Here is a 15,917-nt window from a genome sequence, read left to right on the forward strand (position 1 = left end):
GCTGTCTTTCAAGGACTTTCCCAGAATCCTAGGGCCTGGGGCAAATTCTTCCTGTTGTTCCTACTTGATGCTTGCCTTACGGCAGTTGCTCAGTTAAGGCTTGTTGACCTAGTTGTTCTGACAAGACATAACTTTATGGAAGTATGTAGCAAAACCACACACTTTTTGCAAGAGCCCTGCTGGTGTGGTCTGGGAAGCCCCTGAGCAGCTTGACACTTCCCAGTTGCAATCTGGTGGCCGCAGAAGGATCAGCGACAGCAGCTCCAGCAGTAGCGCTGCCCCCTGAGCATGCTTGCCCTGCCTCAGGGGCTCGTGCCTGATGAAAGGAGCAAGGAAAACAAATCCCTTTAGTCACCCAAAGCCCATCTCCTAGAAGAGCAACAGCTCCTCCATCAGCAAGTGCCGCTTCAACACACGAGAAGGGAATAAAGGAACTGCAGATTCCGGTGGAAACACTGTATTCATTTCTGAGGACTGTGCTATGTTTTAAGGCAATTGTCACACATACAAAACAGTCAGATAAACAGTATCTGAACAGATTTATGACAACATGTTAGAAAGAGAACAGCAGGGGAAATGTTTTCGGACAAGGAGATGTGAGATTTTCCCCAGTCAGGTAACCCTTGGTCTACCGACTCTGTGGACTGAAAACCAGGACGATACAAGGCACATTCTCTCTTCTCGCCTCCAAGGGGAACGGCCACCTGCACACTCCTCGAAAGCACCCTTCTCCAGACTGAGACACGCTTCTTACTGCAGGGCCAGGCCACGACACAGGATGGTCAGCCAGTGAGTCTTAAGTCCAGCTCTAATTTCACGCTTTATGGCTTTGTGAAATTCATCTTTAGAAATGGGAAAATCAAGATACCAAAGACGTTCAACTTGTAGTTAATAGTTAAGTTCACCTCTATCCAAACACAAACTTGCTTGGCTTGGAGCTAAAACTATATATACACATACACATATATACAACACATACACATAACACACATATGTGTGTATAGATATACGTGTGTGTGTGTGTGTGTGTATATATATATATATATATATATATATATGAAAGAAGAAAAAAGATTTACTGAAGCCTGAAAAATAGTGAGTGTTCATTTGCCATTTGGAATCAAACAATGTGATTGTTTCCCTTGAAAACAGAAGAGTATCAGCAACATGCTCTACCCAGCGGAGAAAAGTTTCCAGTTTCCTCTGCATGGTTCCTCGTCCCTCCTGGCTTCACAGGAGACTGGAATGGCTTAGCTGGTTTAAAGAGAGCTGGGTTTTCCCCCTGGCTGGGTCAACTCTGTGTCCCATGGCTCTTCTTCACCCCTTCTGCTCAGGCTCATGTCCCCAATTTTAAGAAGGGGGTGTGGCTCGATGGTCTCCATTCCATCTGCCCATTCTCATCTCAATGGTACACACATCCATAAGCGTGTGCCCCTGCTGTAGGGCCCAGGTGACACATAGCAACAGGGAAAACAAGGGAATGAAGGAGGCTGAACACTGGGGAGCGTTAATGGCCTGTTACAGGGTGGCAGAAACAGTGCCTGGGTCTGGGGTTCACAGCAAAATCAGGTGCCCAGAACCGTGGTGGAAGGTGGGGTCTCTAGTTCATGAAAACTTGAAGGACATTAGGAAGAGGCTGTGTCTGATGCTATCAAGTAACTACACATAGAACGAGGGCATGATAAAAGTCCTAACGCACATAGAGAACAAAGCCCTGCTCAGAAACGCTATCCTGACCAGCAGAAGGACTCCATGGAGAAAGCTGTCCCTTACATAAAAAAGAAGAGCATACTGGGTTAGCACTTGATATCCAAGACGTGAAATGGTCGTCTTCACAGATTAACAGTTTGCCTCACCAAATCCCTCTGAGGTAGGTAAGAGGCAGGTGACATTAGCCCCATTTTACAAATGGGGTAAAGTGAGGCCCCAGGACCTGTTACATCACGACTATGCGTCAACAGCCACAAACAGCAGGCTCTCAGATCTTCCCCCTCACTTAGCTTAGAACCGCGTCAGCAGATAATTGGAAAAACAGGGACCATTTTGCTGATAATATTAAACTTGGATGTACTGGCAAGAAAGGGATCTATATTTTGAAGTCAGCCAAAGCCAGGGGACCTGGGAACCTGCAAATGGGGGTACCCCACTCCAATTAGTACATGGTTTTCTCTGGGGTGGTGGTCGTTTTGTATTTGCTGCAGCACAGCATTTTACAGAGTGTCCAGTTGAATTCAAATAATAGATGAGAAATCAACAAGCATCCTGAATGTGATGACTACATCACACCTCCCCAGTGAAGGAGGCCCCTCTCTGGCCTGTTGCCAAATCAGAGTGAATGGAGAAAAAGCTACAGTGTTGTCAGAGGCCCAGGCCTCCAGAAGGAAGCAGAAAAGTGCCCCAGGGCTGGGATGAGAACTGGGACAATTGTGTGTGCAACCTGTCCTGTCCTGATTAGATTAGAGAAAGCTGTGCCCCTCTTCGCCCCCTCTCCTTTTTCCTTTGACCTCAGAATCTAAGTTGTTTACCTAAGGCTGTGGACCAGAGACGCCCACAGTGCTAACACCCACCTGGAGTATTTCTAACTTGACATTGTGGAGCACCTGCAGTCTCCCAGAACCCAGGGATCAGAAGCTACCCACACCTCGCTATAGCACAGACTCTTTAAACACCTGAGTCCCAGCTCAGCAAAGTCCAGCCATGGCTAAGAATTTGAGCATTTTTTCAATGACTACAACTCGAGGCAATGCAACAGATGACCATAAACTCCCTTGGTTTGCTCAGAAAACATCTGATGCAGAGCTGACTGGGGACAGTGAAATACATCTACATTTTTCTCAGGCATAACCACAGGACCCTGTGAGTCCATGATTTCTTGAGCCTGGCAGCTCAAGGGGTTGTTTCCAAACAGATCCCTGGTGTACACACAGTTGCACCTGGACGTGGATCAAGCCGAATGTCAGAGTGTCCTTGTCCTTGGTAACCAGTTCCAGCTGGGGAGCCCAATGCCAGTGCCGAGAGGTAAGCCTCAGGCCAGCAACTGGGCCAAAGCATTGCTTGGGAGAGTAAAAGTTGGCAAGGGCAGTGCCCTGTGTCCATGACTGGTAGCTGGGTGAACAGGGTGGGACATCACTGCTGGCAGGCAAGCCCAAAGCCCAGCCCCATCACAGAACCGACTCCTTGGATTCCAGTTCTGGGGCATTGGCCACGGGGCCAGCGGGGTTCTGGTGTGTCACCAGGGGCGACGTCTCCTCCTCAGACTTGCAGTTGGGGATGGCTTCCACTTTCACCTCCGTCAGTTCCTGCTCGCCCTTCTTCGTGGCCTTCTGATTCAGGTGGTGGAGAATGCCTGCACCCAGGGCATCCCCTTCCACATTCACCACCGTGGTGGTCCGGTCCCTGGCGGGAAAAGAAGAGGCAGCTATTACATCTACTGCTGGGGGATCGGGTCCTGTCACAGGCAGCCTGGATGCCGAGGGAAAGTCATGATTGTGAGCGGCCCTGTTGCTTCCTGGAGAGCATGCTTCTAAGGCATAGGCTTTACCTTGTTCTAAACTGATTTTCTTTAAACACTTTTTATTTTTATAGAAAGAATAAAAAAGAGCATAAAGAAGCAAACAAGCCACTCACCCCTAGTCCACAACTGAGTGAATCTGTGTGCACATTTTAATCTATTTCCTTCCGGTCACCTTTCTATACACGTATTTTATATGTATTAGATACCATCATTAAAAATCACACATAAGCCAGATACAGTGGCTCATGCCTGTAATCCCAGCAATTTGGGAGGCTGAGGTGGGAGGACTGTTTAACGCCAGGAGTTTGAGACCAGCCTGGGCAACATAGTGAGATCCTGTCTCTACAAAAAATAAACAAATTAGCTGGGCATGGTAGTGTGTGCCTGTAATCCTAGCTACTCAGGAGGCTGAGGTGGGGGGATTGCTTGAGTCCAGGAGTTCAAAGCTTCAGTGAGCTATGATGACACCATTGCACTCAGCCTGGACTACACAGTAAGACCGTGTCTCTAATAAGTAAACAAATAAACAAACATATTGGGATAATAGTGTAGATACAGTTTTGTGTCTAGCTTTTCTTCCACTGAATAATACACTGTGGGAGCTTCCCTTCTTTTTCTCATGTCAACGCTGCTTTACTGTGGATGTTAATCTTCATATGTGTTCCGCTCCCGTCGGCAAATATAAATACTACCTCAGAGAAAATATCACTGTCCTTTTCAGAAGCTAGCTTGTTGTGCTATAGATTAACCAATACCATTCCCCTGTCCCTGGAGCTCAGAGGAAGTATTGTGAACATTTTGAAGAGAGGGGAAAATGTGATCTTCCCTGAGGGCACTGGGGAGCTGACTCCCCGCAGAGTGTGGTCCTGCTGTCTGCAGAATCAGAGGGGATGGGGTGGCTGGCGGGCTGTGTGACTTCAAGTCTCTGCTGGGCAGCTGGCCTGGTGCCCTATTTCCCTGTTCCTGGCCAAGCACCTCTTGGATGCCTCTTCTCCATGCACAGGAGGTGGCTGGGTGAGGAAGGAGAGGGGGCTTCTGTCAGCTCTGGTCCTGTCCAGCTGGCCAGCTCAGGCACAAAGTTCCCTCTGATGAGGTGTCTGGGCAATGCAGGTCTCTTTTGCAGATTTCACCCTCATTGCCCTGAGAAGCTCCTTCAAGTTGGAAAAACTACCATTCCCCCCTACAGCAGGCCAGTCCACGAGCCCAGTGCCAGGCCCTGCCTGTGACGAACCTCTGGAGTGTCTCTCCTTGCTGACATGAATTGAATGTTTTACCACATGCTCATTATTCTGTGTGCTGTTCCTGTGCTAACTCGCTCAATCTTCCCCACAACCCTGGTGTGGCTGCTATGATCATTCCCATTTTACAGATGAGCAGACCAAAGCATACACAGTGGACATTACACAACTATAGATAGCAAAGCTGGGATTTCAATCCAGGCACCTGGGCTCCAGGGCTCTTTTTCTTACCCACAGGCTCTTCTGTCTGAACTTTAGTACCTCAGCCAACCTTCCCTATAAAACAGATACTGTTCATGCCTGCAAAAGGTATCACGTGACTCAAGGAATCCATGCACAGAAACTGTTTTGTGTCTTCACAGCGGCCCCAGAGATGTGGGCTGGATCACACCTTCGTCCCTGCCTCCTCCTCTGCTGAGCCCGAGCCCGAGCTCAGGTCACTCACATTGGCATGGTTCATCCTCTCTCCCCTCACAGAAATAGCTCCTTGGAATTTTCCTGGCCAGGGACAATCATTCCCAAAGGATCACTGCTCCATCGACTTATTACTCCAATGCAGTCAACAACTCCGTAGACCCTTGTGTCCCCTGGGCCTGTACTGAGGGCCTCAGCTGTGGACCCCTACTTTACTAGATGCTATAAGCAAGTTCTTGGTAATGACATCTCATGGTCATTCCTGGATGTTCACGGGCATGTGACTCTCATATTGTTTAATTTTTCCTAGCTCTAAATCTTGCTGTGCCAGCTCCACTGCAGGCTCCTTCAGAAGGCTGGAGTGTATCTGAAGTTTCTCTGCATGCCCCAGGCCCAGCAGTGTCAAGCTCCCAGAGAACTCAGTGCAGACTCGTTTTGGTGTTCTTGGGACTTGTTACTTACACAATCCAGTCCACAGCCAGGATCAGAGACAGGTCATGAGTAGGCAGCCCAATGGCCTCCAGGATAATGGCAATGGTGAGGACCCCTCCAGCTGGCACACCTGCTGCTCCAACACTGGACGCTGTGGCGGTCACTCTAAGGGACAGCAGAGCAGGGCCAGCCATTAACATAGAGCATGGAGTGGACACAGAGAAATGCAGACCATGCAGCTGCAATGTGACTGGAAACTAAAAACCATCCCACCATAGGCGCTGCTGGCTATGCCCTTAAGAGTCAACATACGCTCTTCAAGTAACGAATCCCCACTGTCCTCATTTTACTAGCGAGACACCAAGTCGTGGTGAGATTGGTTTTTCAAAGGAAATCACAAGAAAAACCTTCAGTTTTGGACCAGGGAAAGAATGAGGAACTTACAGAATGGTAAAAATCTGTCCTGCGTTGAGCTCTACGTTGTTGAGTTGCGCAATGAACACCGCGGCCACACACTGGAAGATGGCTGCTCCGTCCATGTTGACGGTGGCCCCGATGGGGAGAATAAACCGGCTGATCCTCTTGTCCACACCATTGTTCTCTTCAATGCACTTCATCATCGAGGGAAGGGTCGCTGAGCTAGAAATGGGAAAAACAAACCACCAGACATGACAACAGTCCCAGGCAGGCTAACATGTGTCTTGTCTCAGGCCCCAGAACAGAACAATTAGCACCATCTTCGTTTCTGGCTTTCTTCTCATGAAATAAGGGAAAAAACAGAATCACTTTAAAACTTCTGTCACAACACGAGGCTTTGGCAACTCCCGAAATACTTAAAATATGACTGCCTTCATTTACCTGTTCTATTATTTACTTGGATTCACGTGTTCCAAGTTTCTTAAGTGCATATTGCTTCCTGGTGTAAAATGTTCCCAAGAGAACAAACAACTATTTACATGTGCACCTCCTCTCTTGAGTGCTCCCCTCCCAAAAGTAAATGGTAAACTATCATTTTTTTTTTCTTTTAGGCCAAAAACCAGAAATGGCTCGGCGAGTTTGGAAAGAATAAGTAGATAACCATAAGAACAGCACCTGCTCCCTCTAGCTGGCTCTGCAGGCTCTGCAGAGGTTAGTTGGTGCAGCTGAGAAAGAGGTTTTTTGTCTAGGCCAGAGGAACTTCCTTCCCTAATTTTTTTTTTTTTTTTTTTTTTACTCCCACTTCCTTGTTATATAAATAGCCATCCAGATTGGGAGGAAATGAGCAGTAGAGGCAAAACTAAATGTGTGTATGAAACGACGTGCTGCCATCCTTTGAAAATTTTTACATATGTGGAAAACCCAGTGTGTTTTTTTTGAAGGTTTTCCAGTGAATGACAGGATGCATCTCTTGTGCTAAATTAGATAATCCCACACTATTGTGGTCTCCTAGAGGGCTGAGCATACATCCCTCACCACAGTGCCTCAAGACTCGTTTTCTAATTCATACATCCAGAAAGGGAGAATTGGGCAGGAACCATTCTAGAAACTTCCCTGCAATGCATTTTGAGTTAGGTGGGCTGCCTTCTTTTACTGAGGCAAAGGTCTTCCTAATTAGGGTGAGGGACCGGCAGCTGGGCTAACTAATGATCTGCTGACCTCTAAGGCATAAGAGGGAGAAGAGAATGAGGTCACTTCAGTAGAATAGTAAATGAAACAAAAACCCACCCCAGGGGAATACAGAAAAGCTGTGGGGCTGGTCATTTTAAGAAATCACGTGAGGCTCGGTGTGACTGTGCATGCCTGTAATCCCAGCTACTCGGGAGGCCGAGGTGAGAGGATCACTTGAGCCCAGGCGTTTGAGACCAGCCTGGGCAATCATGGGAAGATATTGTCTCTTAAAAAAGAAAATAAATAAATAAATAACAGAAGACCGATTTAGAGTTTTCCAGGAATTGAAGTATATCAAGACACTGGTTGTGCATCTACCACTGGGCTCACCTGCTTCCATGTTGATATGGCTTAGAGCAGTGAAGAGACCCAAAACCCACTCACCTGGAGCAGGTAGCAAATGCTGTCGCAAATGGGGCGAGGAGGCCCAGGAGGAATCTGAATGGGTTTTTTCGTGTGAAAACAAAATAAATAAGTGGCAGAACAATTCCTCCGTGAATAACATGGCCCAATATAGATGCGAAGATGTATTTCCCCAGGCTGGTCACCAGCACGATGATGTCTTTCATTTCCACAATCTTGCTTCCAACAAGGAACATGATGCCCACAGGTACGTACCTAGGGCACAAGCACAGGGTACTCATCAGTAGGGGATAAGGCCGGGGTGAGAGATGCAGGCCCTTCCTGATGCAGAAGACAGGGACTTTCAACCAGGCCATCTTCATCTCTCCCTGGGATAACCCCGAGGAACCGAAATGGTCAGGGTTATACCATCCCCATTTTATAGGCCGTGAGACTGGGTAAAATGAGGATGACCACTTACCAAGGGTAACGGAGTCAGGACCAGAACCCAGACGTCTTTCCCCTTGGATGCAGTAGGATGCTACCAGTCACAGGGATTCCCAGGAGGAAAGGCAAGGAAATCGAGATCAAAGCCTCCAGGATTGTGAGCCTGACTTTTGGCTTTGCTCAGGCTTGTTCTGAGAACTTAGAAACACAAAAGACTAACACCTATTTCACAGAGTGGCTGTGATACAAAATTGAGCCAAAGCTAGGACTTCTGTGAAGTTTTAAAGTCTTTGTGGCTTAGACAACATGATTCCGTGGGAAAAAGTCATTAACAATGACACTCTGGGAACACGCCTGGAGCGTGAGAGTTTTTTAAAGGCAGGATGGGAAGGAATGGACTGTGGGAGCTACAAAGAACAAAAGTCAGTTGTTTTGAATTAATATAAATTCAGGAAGAACTTTCTAACTGCTGACTTTATTTGTAAATTTTAATTGTGTAGGTAATAATTTCACATAGTTCAAATTTCAAGGGATACAAAAGAGTGAATAGAGTGAAATCTCCGTCTCATCTGTCTCCCAAGCACCCAGATTTCCCCTCCCTGGAGACAATGTCACTGGTTTCTTGAGTTTTCTTTCTAGAGATATTCTAAGCAGTAATTATTAATTAAAAACCCGATAGTAATACATGAATACATTCTCCTTTCAAAAAATTAAAACATAGATGACACCAAAATCCTCTTTAAGTACCATCCTCAATCAGGACCCTCCTCAAATAACCACTCCTACCTCCTATGCAATTAGATACATAGGTATGTATTTAAATCTGTGTGTTTATTTCTTTTTCACCCTATATTATATCTTTGAAATCTCTTCATATCAATACATGGAAATCTACCCCCATTCATTTTTTATTCTGGTAAAATATACATAACATAAAATTTACCATCTTAATCATTTTTAAGTGTAGAGTTCAGTGGCATGAAGCTCATTCACATTCTTGTGCAACTATCATCACTATCCAAATCCAGAACTTTTCCATCATCCCAAACTTTGAAATCATTAAACATAATGGCCTATTTTCCCCTCCTCTCAGCTCCTGAGAATCACCATTCTACTTCCTATCTCTCTGAATTTGACTATTCTAGGTACACAAAGGTAGAATCATACAGTATTTGTCCTTTTGTGTCTGGGTTATTCCACTTAGTATGATGTCTTCGGACTTCATCCACATTGGAGCATGAGTTAGAATTGTACTCCTTTCTAAGGCTGAATAATATTCTATTGTATGTCTGTATCTCACTTTGTTTGTCCATTCATCCACTAATGGACACTTGGGTTGTTTCCACCTTTACCTCATTGTCTTTAAATATTGTCTTCAGAATGGAAATACCATAGGTTACTTTATCATCATCCTGTTGGTGGACGTTTAAGTTGTTCCCAGGTTTGTCATTACAAACAACACTGCAAACATGCTTCGTGGTGCCCACATGCCTTTGTTCTCTAGGTAGAGATGCTAAGAAGTGAACTGCTGAGTTATGGGATGTGTACATTTTAAATTTCAGTAGATACTGCCCTATTGTTCTCCAAAGTGGTTATTCCATATCACATTCCCACCAGCAGTCCAGGAGAATAATCTTTCCTCTGCAACAGTGGTTCTTATGCAGGGATGATTTTGTTTGGAAGACAGTTGGGTTGTCACAACTTTCGGGGCATGGTGCTAGTGGCATCAAGCAGGTGGGGGCCAGGATAGTGCTAAACATCCTACAGTCACGAGACAGCCTCCCACAAAGACTGATCAGCCCAAAATGTCAATAGTGTCATGGTTGAGAAACCTCACCCTCACTGTTATCAATGCCCGATAAAACCAAATTTTCATTTCCCTGTTTCTAATGAGGTTGAGCATCCCTTAAAACGTTTACTGGTCATCAGGTTTCACATACTTTGTCCATTTTCTGATATTTCATATACTTTGTCCATTTTCTGATCATTTGTTCAGTGATTTTTCTTTTTCAGTAATCAGAACTCTTTTTTTCTATATATACAGTATGCAAATATATATATCAGTTTTTAGAAATGAATGTCTTGACTTTTAACTTTGTTCGAATTATCTTTTGCATGCAGACTTTTTATATTTTGATGTGGTTAAGTTTAGCAGCTTTTTATGGCTTTTGCTTTTTATATCTTGTTTAGGAAGACTTTTCCTGCCTCTATATTTTCTTCTAATATTTTCAGAAGACTCCTCTCTTTCTTTTGTTCTTTTCTTGCTTCCTCCCTGAATAGTTTAATCCAGGAGTTAGCAGTGTGAGTTTTTGTAAATAAAGTTTTATTGGAACATAGTCATGCTCTTTCATTTACGAATTGTGAATAGGTACTTCTCTCCTACAGTGGCAGAGTTGGGTAGTTGCAATAGAGAACATGTGGCTTGCAAAGTTGGCTGACTCTGGATTTAATACATCTGAAAGTTATTTCTGTGAATAGTGTAGGGTAGACAGGTACTAGGGTTTTGGAGTGGGTAATTAGTAAAGGAAAGACTTCATGAAGAAAGTGGTAATACTGACAGTGTCTCCCACACTTGGTTGAGATCCCTTAACTAGTTAAGGCATTTTAAACTTCAATTCTGTGTAATATACATTTCTGAGCAACAGGTCTCTCGCTCTCTTGCTGCAGTTAGACATTCAGCAGGATCTGCCTTACTGAATACCTGCTTATGTGACTGGTACATCAAATTGAAGGAAAGACTAAATTGGTTTCCAGAATAAAAGCAAATGTCCAGCTGGGTGCGGTGGCTCACGCCTGTAATCCTAGCACTTTGGGAGGCTGAGGTGGGCAGATCACCTGAGGTTGGGAGTTTGAGACCAGCCTGACCAACATGGAGAAACCCTGTGTCTACTAAAAATACAACATTAGCCAGGCGTGGTGGCACATGCCTATAATCCCAGTTACTTGGGAGGCTGAGGCAGGAGAATCGCTTGAACCTGGGAGGCAGAGGTTGCGGTGAGCTGAGATTGTGCCATTGCACTGCAGCCTGGGCAACAAGAGTGAAACTCCATCTCAAAAACAAACAAAACAAAACAAAAACAAAACAAAAAGCAAATGTCCTAACATAGGAGTATCAGTGATATGGTTTGGATTTGTGTCCTCACCCAAATCTGATATCGAATTGTAATCCCTCGACTTCCCCCTGTCTTTCTTCCTCCTACTCTGGCCATGTGAAGACCTGCCTGCTTCCCCTTCACCTTCTGCCATGCTTGTAAGTTTCCTGAGGCCTCCCCAGCCATACTTTCTGTATAGCCTGTGGAACTGTGAGCCAATTAAATCTCTCTTCTTTATAAATTACCCAGTTTCAGGTATTTCTTTATAGCAGTGTGAGAATAGACTAATACAGTTTCTATTTTTACTTTTAAATTTAATTTAGTTGTTTATATTTTGTAGAGATAGGGCCTCATTTTGTTGCCCAGGCTGGTTTTGAACTCCTGAGATCAAGCAATACTCCGGCCTTGGCCTCCCAAAGTGCTGGGATTACAGGCATGAGCCACTGCGCCTGCCCCAATTTCTTTTTTTTAGTCTAAACTTTGGAAAATATTAATATTTTAGACTTAAAAAAAGCCAAGAAAAGAACTTGACATCTGAACACATTTTCTTTTCTGAAAATGTCAGTTCTCTCCCTAGAACAACAATCACATAAAATGGCATTGGCAATGATAGAGTCAGGCTCTGGAATTTTCAGATTGAACAAGAGAAACATCACTGGTAGGGGGTCTAAACGTAGCCTCCCATTCCATTTCAAACTTCTCCTAAAATCAGTCCAGCTGTCACCCAGCACTATCTGACAGAGAGAAGTTCTGGGATCTTTAAGGGTTGAAAATAAGGAAAATGCTTTGTGCATGGAAGGAGAAACTAGTTCTTAACAATTAAGTAGAAGCAGCTGGGTGCAGTGGCTCACGCCTGTAATCCCAGCACTTTGGGAGGCCAAGGCAGGCAGATTGCCTGAGGTCAGGAGTTAGAGACCAGCCTGGCCAACATGGTGAAACCCTGTCTCTACCAAAAATACAAAAATTAGCCGGGCTTGGTGGCGGGTGCCTGTAATCCCAGCTACTTGGGAGGCTGAGGCAGGAGAATCACTTGAACCCAGGAGGCAGAGGTTGCAGTGAACCGAGATCACATCACTGCACTCCAGCCTAGGCAACAGAGAGAGGCTCTGTCTCAAAAAAAAAAAAAAAAAAAAAAAAAAAAAAAAAAAAAAAATTAGGTAGAAGCCACAGAGGTCTAGTTTGGGTAAAACAGCAGGATAAAGCTTATGAGAGATTGATACTGGAATTGGTGTGATTTCTGAGAAGTTGCTTTGAGGGAGCTGGTCAAATTTTTACCTTTTAGCCAAGAATCAATCTAAGAATTGTTACTTAACAATCATGCTTTCATTGATATCACACAAAGAAACACTTACAAATTAAAAGCCTACATAAAAGGGCCAGGCGCAGTGGCTCACACCTGTAATCCCAGCACTTTGGGAGGCTAAGGCGGGTGGATCACCTAAGGTCAGGAGTTTGAGACCAGCTTGGCCAACGTGGTGAAACCCCGTCTCTACTAAAAATAAAAAAAATTAGCTGGGTGTGGTGGCAGATGCCTGTAATCCCAGCTTTTCGGGAGGCTGAGGCAGGAGAATCGCCTGAACCCAGAAGGAGGAGGTTGCAGGGAGCCGAGATCGTGCCACTGCACTCCAGCCTGGGCAACAAGAGCAAAACTCTGTTTCAAAAAAAAGCCTGCATAAAAGAAGAGCATTCCAACTTATATATGCATGGGGTGAAGATGGACTTGTCCTCGTCCTCCATGCTGTGAACTACCATAGTAAAGGGTCCCTTTGAAGCTTGAAGTCTATCATTTTCAGATAAGTGAACCTTATTTCACGCAACAGATAGCAAACTAATGGAATTCACTGCCCCACAAGATGACAAGGGCAACCCACATGAACTGGCTGGTGGTAGGAACCCATAAACGGATCCCGGTGATGGAAACACCAAGGGGTCAGTGTGGACACTGAGGAAATGACTGGTAACTGTGGTGCATGCCTGGCTCTCTGAGGTCCTGGACAAGAGGAGAAACTGTCTCCACTTCTATCATCCCCTGTACCAAACCTGGCCTGTGGTGCATCAACCACATACACAGCATTGTGCCAGGTGGCCCCACATAGGCACCTAGAACAGCAAGGTGGACTCTTCTCTGGATGGCAGGAGGAAGGAGAGAGACAGTAGACGGCAGGGCAGCACTCACCACATAATCCAGGACACCAGCACCATCGTCGCCTCATTGAGGGAATTGAAGAAACGGATGAGGTCTTCTCCTTCGGAGCCTAGTTTCTTTAAGGCCACTCCTAACACCAGAGCAAACAGGACCAATCCTAAAATGTTCATCCCTTCGATCTCAGTGCCTATGGGGATCTGCAGGATCAAAGAGGATAGAACAAGTTTACAACAGATGAGTGAGAATTAAAGATGTATTTGCTTGGTGTCCCCACCAGACTGAAATACTGTGCCCAGAATGAGAAAAGGCTCATATTTTATTTAACCGTTAGCAACTCTGCAAATAAAGGGGTAGGAAACTTAAGGGGAGATGTAGTCTGAGGACACAGAAAGCCAAGAAGCAAAAATTTCATCTAGCTGTTAACTCTGAAAGCTGCTCAAAAATGGCATAGGTTAAAGTGGAAGGTAGTGGGCTCCCTGTCATGGGGATATATTCAAGTAGGGGTTGGACAGCCACCTCACAGGGCTGCTTTTAAAAGAAGAGCTGGTTAGTCAAAAGTTCCTTCAGGCTGGGCACGGCGGCTCACACGTGTAATCCCAGCACTTTGGGAGGCCAAGGCCAGTGGATCACCTGAAGTCAGGAGTTTGAGACCAGCCTGGCCAACATGGTGAAACCCTGTCTCTGCTAAAAACACAAAAATTAGCTGGGCATGGTGGCAGGTGCCTGTAATCCCAGCTACTTGGGAGGCTGAGGCAGGAGAATCACTTGAACCCAGGAGGCAGAGGTTGCAGTGAGCTGAGATCATGCCATTGTACTCCAGCCTGGGCGACAGAGCGAGACACTGGCGCCCCCGCAAAAAAAAAAATTCCTTCAGATAACAAATCAGTGACTGTAACTTTGACTCCTAAATGTCCAGAGTTTTGTTGTGAGGCTCTTACAGTGACCTCATAACCGATAAACTTCACAGAAGGTTTTCATGATCAACATGAACTTTTTCAGGATACTCTTTCCTAAATCACTGACTTAAAATGCATAGACATACTGTATTCTTAATTTTTTCAGGCAATGCTGAATCTCCTTACTGCAAGCATATATTAGACAAACATTTTATCCCACCAACACACGTTATGAAATAATCGTTGGTGTTCCCTAGCTCTTAATAGCTTGAGCGCAAAGGCTGGGCCCTAGCCCAAGTGTCTGGCAAATGATAGGTACTCAAAATCATCACAAATTTCTTTCTAAATACTTTTCTAATTTCCATAACTGGAGATACCTAGGTGGCTGGTGTGATTCACATGAAATGTACCAAAAGCCATGGATTCATATATATCATAAAAATTGTGATGGGGTAGCTTTTCATTTTCTTCCAACTTTTCTTTCTTTCTTTTTTGACAGAGTTTTGGTCTTGTTTCCCAGGCTGGAGTGCAATGGGGCGATCTCGACTCACCACAACCTCCGCCTCCTGGGTTCAAGCGATTCTCCTGCCTCAGCCTCCCCAGTAGCTGGGATTACAGGCATGCGCCACCACGCCCAGCTAATTTTGTATTTTTAGTAGAGAAGGGGTTTCTCCATGTTGGTCAGGCTGGTCTCGAACTCTCGACCTCAGGTGATCCGCCTGCCTCAGCCTTCCAAAGTGCTGGGTTTACAGGCGTGAGTCACCACGCCCAGCCTTTCTTCCAACTTTTCATTGTGAGGACAATGTTCACCGTATAGGGCGCTTTTGTTTATGTTGATAGATATCACTTATAGAGGAGCAGCAGTAATAGTAATTAGGGAGCACTGGCTTTGGAGCCTGACTTTCACTACTTCCTAGTTGTGGGAGTCTAGGTAAGTTACTTAACCTAGGTAAATTACTTAACCTCTTCGTGACTCAGTTCCTCATTTATAAAACGGAGATAGTAACAGTAGCTAATATGTAAAACTGCTATGAAGAATAAATACGTTAATGTATGTAAAGTACTTAGGCTGTGTCTGGCAAATGAAAACCAACAACTATTATTATATTAATGGAATATCTTGGAGATCATTCTAGGCTCACTATCTGGAGTGTCTTCCTCTTAAAATGTTATTTTAATTCCACAGACAATAAGACGACTGTTTTTATTTATTTTTTTGGAGACAGGGTCATCCAGGCTGAAGTGCAGTGGCGCAAACACTGCAGCCTTGATCTCCAGGGTCTAAGCAATCCTCTTCCCTCAGCCTCCTGAGTAGCTGGGACCATGGCATGCGCCACCATGCCAGGCTAGGTTTATTTATTGATTTTGTAGAGATGGGATCTCCCTGTATTGCCCAAACCAGTCTCAAACTTCTGGGCTCAAGTGATTCTCCCAACTCAGTCTCCCAAAGTGTTATTATTACAGGTGTGAGCCACTGCACCCGGCCAAGACTTCTGAATATCACTACTGTCTCCTGGGACTTGATTTATTGAAGCTGGGTGCAGTGGGTACAGCTGAAAGCTGGGGGAGAGAGACGATTTGGGGAATTTAGTGCTGGCTCTGTTACTGACCTACTAGGATTCTATGAGCTGGATGGCTAACACCTGGTGTTGACCTTGGGGCTGTCAACTCACGCTTTTTGATAATGTCCCAAGTCCTAATTGGAATTGGTCAAGATTCAATGAAACCAGAGAATTCAATTATTATTTG

The 15,917-nt window shown here is 45.1% G+C and overlaps 1 protein-coding gene across 1 annotated transcript in view; it reads right to left on the minus strand.

Moving 5' to 3' along the window:
* Positions 1 to 441: 441 nt before the first annotated feature.
* The window catches only part of SLC1A4 (solute carrier family 1 member 4), a 35,625-nt gene continuing 20,149 nt past the window's right edge, over positions 442 to 15,917 (minus strand). Inside the window, exons 4-8 of the mRNA XM_015433432.3 lie at positions 13,303 to 13,469; positions 7,630 to 7,863; positions 6,043 to 6,237; positions 5,629 to 5,763; positions 442 to 3,396 (exon numbers count right to left, since the gene is read on the minus strand). Coding sequence (XP_015288918.1) covers positions 3,162 to 3,396; positions 5,629 to 5,763; positions 6,043 to 6,237; positions 7,630 to 7,863; positions 13,303 to 13,469 — 966 coding nt within the window. The 3' untranslated portion in view covers positions 442 to 3,161. The remainder of the gene's footprint in view (positions 3,397 to 5,628; positions 5,764 to 6,042; positions 6,238 to 7,629; positions 7,864 to 13,302; positions 13,470 to 15,917) is intronic.

The sequence above is a fragment of the Macaca fascicularis genome, chromosome 13 (assembly GCF_037993035.2).
Source record: "Macaca fascicularis isolate 582-1 chromosome 13, T2T-MFA8v1.1".
NCBI lineage: Eukaryota > Metazoa > Chordata > Mammalia > Primates > Cercopithecidae > Macaca > Macaca fascicularis.